The 2,412-nt window shown below is 44.0% G+C and overlaps 1 protein-coding gene across 5 annotated transcripts in view; it reads left to right on the forward strand.

The window, feature by feature from the left end:
• LRRC28 (leucine rich repeat containing 28) overlaps positions 1-2,412 on the forward strand; it is an 83,348-nt gene that overhangs the window by 41,492 nt on the left and 39,444 nt on the right. For 4 of the 5 annotated variants that reach the window (XM_011357280.2, XM_023528985.1, XM_011357281.2 and 1 more), the window contains one exon: positions 2,167-2,373. The exons of the other annotated variant lie outside the window; for it this stretch is intronic. In XM_011357280.2, coding sequence (XP_011355582.1) covers positions 2,167-2,373 — 207 coding nt within the window. The remainder of the gene's footprint in view (positions 1-2,166; positions 2,374-2,412) is intronic. 5 annotated transcript variants of the gene reach the window in all.

Consider the following 2,412-nt stretch of genomic DNA (forward strand, 5'->3'; position numbering starts at 1 on the left):
GAACGCAGGACCTTCTGCGTGTAAAGCGGACGTGCTGACCGCTGCGCTGTGGATCCGCGTCCGGAACGTGATTCTCAGTGACAGAGACCCTGTCGCATTCTCCGCTCAGCACCCAGCCCCCTGGCGTGTGGCCGATCGGTTGCACTTCTGTCCCATTCTGCTCCTCTGATCACTTTACAGAGTGCGGTCAGAACGATTTCTTGTTTCTTTTTCTTTTTATTCAATTCTGAAACATGATGCTTATTCCCTCAACTCCTTCACCCCTCCACATCCCAAATCAGAAGCAGTTTTTTGGCATGAAATAGAAGCAGTTTTTTGGCATGAAATAGTTTCCCTAGACGAAAACCAGGGCTAATGAGGCCGAGAGTGACACTGACTTCCGTGTGCATCAGTGAGGTCCATGCAGAACAGAACGCCCTTAGAGTCCAGACCGGTCGCAGGATCCTGCCTTTCCACCCTCAGATACGCATGTCGTTCGGTATTGGGGAAATTGGGCAATAAAATGTGAACTCTAACAAACAGATCATTTGTAATTTATAAAAATAACTAGGAATTAATGTATCTTGCACCTGTACTACTTTTATTTAAAAAATAGTTGTTAAAAATGCTCCTGTTAACAGGAAGTCTCTAATAAAAAGTGGCAAACTTTTTCTGTAAAAGGCTTTGCAGACTACATAGGGTCTCTGTCACATATTCTTCGTTGTTTTTGTTATTTTTTTTACCACCCTTCAAAAATATAAAAACCTACCAGTAGATTACTTCCTAGATCAATTTCTAGGAGTACATATCAGACTCAGGATTTGTAATGGAAATTTTTTTTAGATAACTAGCCTCGTAACCAAATTATTCTGAATGAATGTCTTACCTTTAGTCACCTGTTTGAATTTAAAATGCATAATTATAATTAAAGCTGAGTGAAAGTAAAAAAAAAAAATAATGTGAAACAGTCTTAGCTTCCGAGCAGCACACAGTGGGGCCATGGGCCAGATTTCGCCCGTGAGCTGTAGTTTGTCACCCCCTGGCCAGTAGCAGTAAGAAAAGCTGATCTGTGTCATTGAGCATCCAAGAGAGCAGAAGATCTTCTCTCCAGCAGAGAAGAGACTAATACAATCCAAGCCCAGAACAAACTGGGATGGGCCCGGGGGTGTGCCGTCACGGGGCGGGAGCATGGCAACCTAACCCGAGAGGAATGGCTCGTGGGTCAGGCTTGGGATTGAGTAGGCTGGGAGACGGCATCATGGCGGTCTTCACCTTGGAGGTTCCATGGTGCAGAGGTAGACTTGTCCCGCACAGAGCTTCCTGGAGAGCCTGAGTGGAGCGTGCTGGCCTGGACAGAGTACATGTCCCTCCTCTAGAGACCGCTCAGCACAGCTTCCTCTGTTCCGAGATGCTTCATGGGGATGGTCCCTGGGAAGGACGAAGTATCTTGTCCCAACCTTCAGACTTGGTATTTGGTGAAGGACGAGGACATAATTTTACTCACCGTGGAACAGATTACAACTGTAGACATCAGTAGTGAGTGAATATTGGAGTAAATGGAAGGATTTCGTTTGGATGGAATTATCTTTATAGAGATTGGGTTTTTAAAAGGATTCACATGCTGGACAATATCTAAAAACGTTACCTACCGATAATTTCAATATTATTATAACACTTACCATGGTGAAGATTTCCAAAGACACCTAATTCTTACTTCAGAAAGTATCAATTTAGTTTGTATGAACAAGGTGCATACTGGGAGACTGTCACTTATTATATTTTTAAGTTTCCTAATATCTACTTAGATAGGTAAAATCACAAAGGTAGCAAAAACCAGGGACCTTATAGTGACTGAAATCATGCTTTTTTCACCCTAATACCTTCTGATTTATCAAGAAGCAGAAGCCATAGTATCAGACTCCTGGCTCAGGGTCACCCCTTGGTGTCACTCCTTTCTCCATGCCAACACTGTCTCCATTTTAAAAAATCCGGGTGGGCTCATTTAGAGACGCCCACCTAGGTCGGACTCTTCGTACACTAGACCCCGTGCTTCGGCATTGATATCTATGGAAAAAGCTGCAGCTACTGATTTTTTATTTGGTTGAACTGTTACAGTATTGATTCATTTTCTTTCTTTAATGAATATAATCAGGATGCAATTTATCTTAATTTTGATTTTGGTTGTAGAGGTTGGCGATTTGAAGGAGCTGCAGACACTAGACATTTCTACCAATCGTTTGCTAACTTTACCCGAGAGGCTTCACCTGTGCCTTTCTCTGCAGTACCTCGCTGCGGACCGAAACCGCCTGTGGAGTGTGCCCCGCCACCTCTGCCAGCTGCCCAGCCTCAACGAGCTCTCCATGGCGGGAAACCGTCTTGCGTTTCTGCCGCTTGGTAAGTGACCGTGTTTCTGTGCTAAGGCAAAAAAAAAAA

The sequence above is a fragment of the Pteropus vampyrus genome, unplaced genomic scaffold, assembly GCF_000151845.1.
Source record: "Pteropus vampyrus isolate Shadow unplaced genomic scaffold, Pvam_2.0 Scaffold34, whole genome shotgun sequence".
NCBI lineage: Eukaryota > Metazoa > Chordata > Mammalia > Chiroptera > Pteropodidae > Pteropus > Pteropus vampyrus.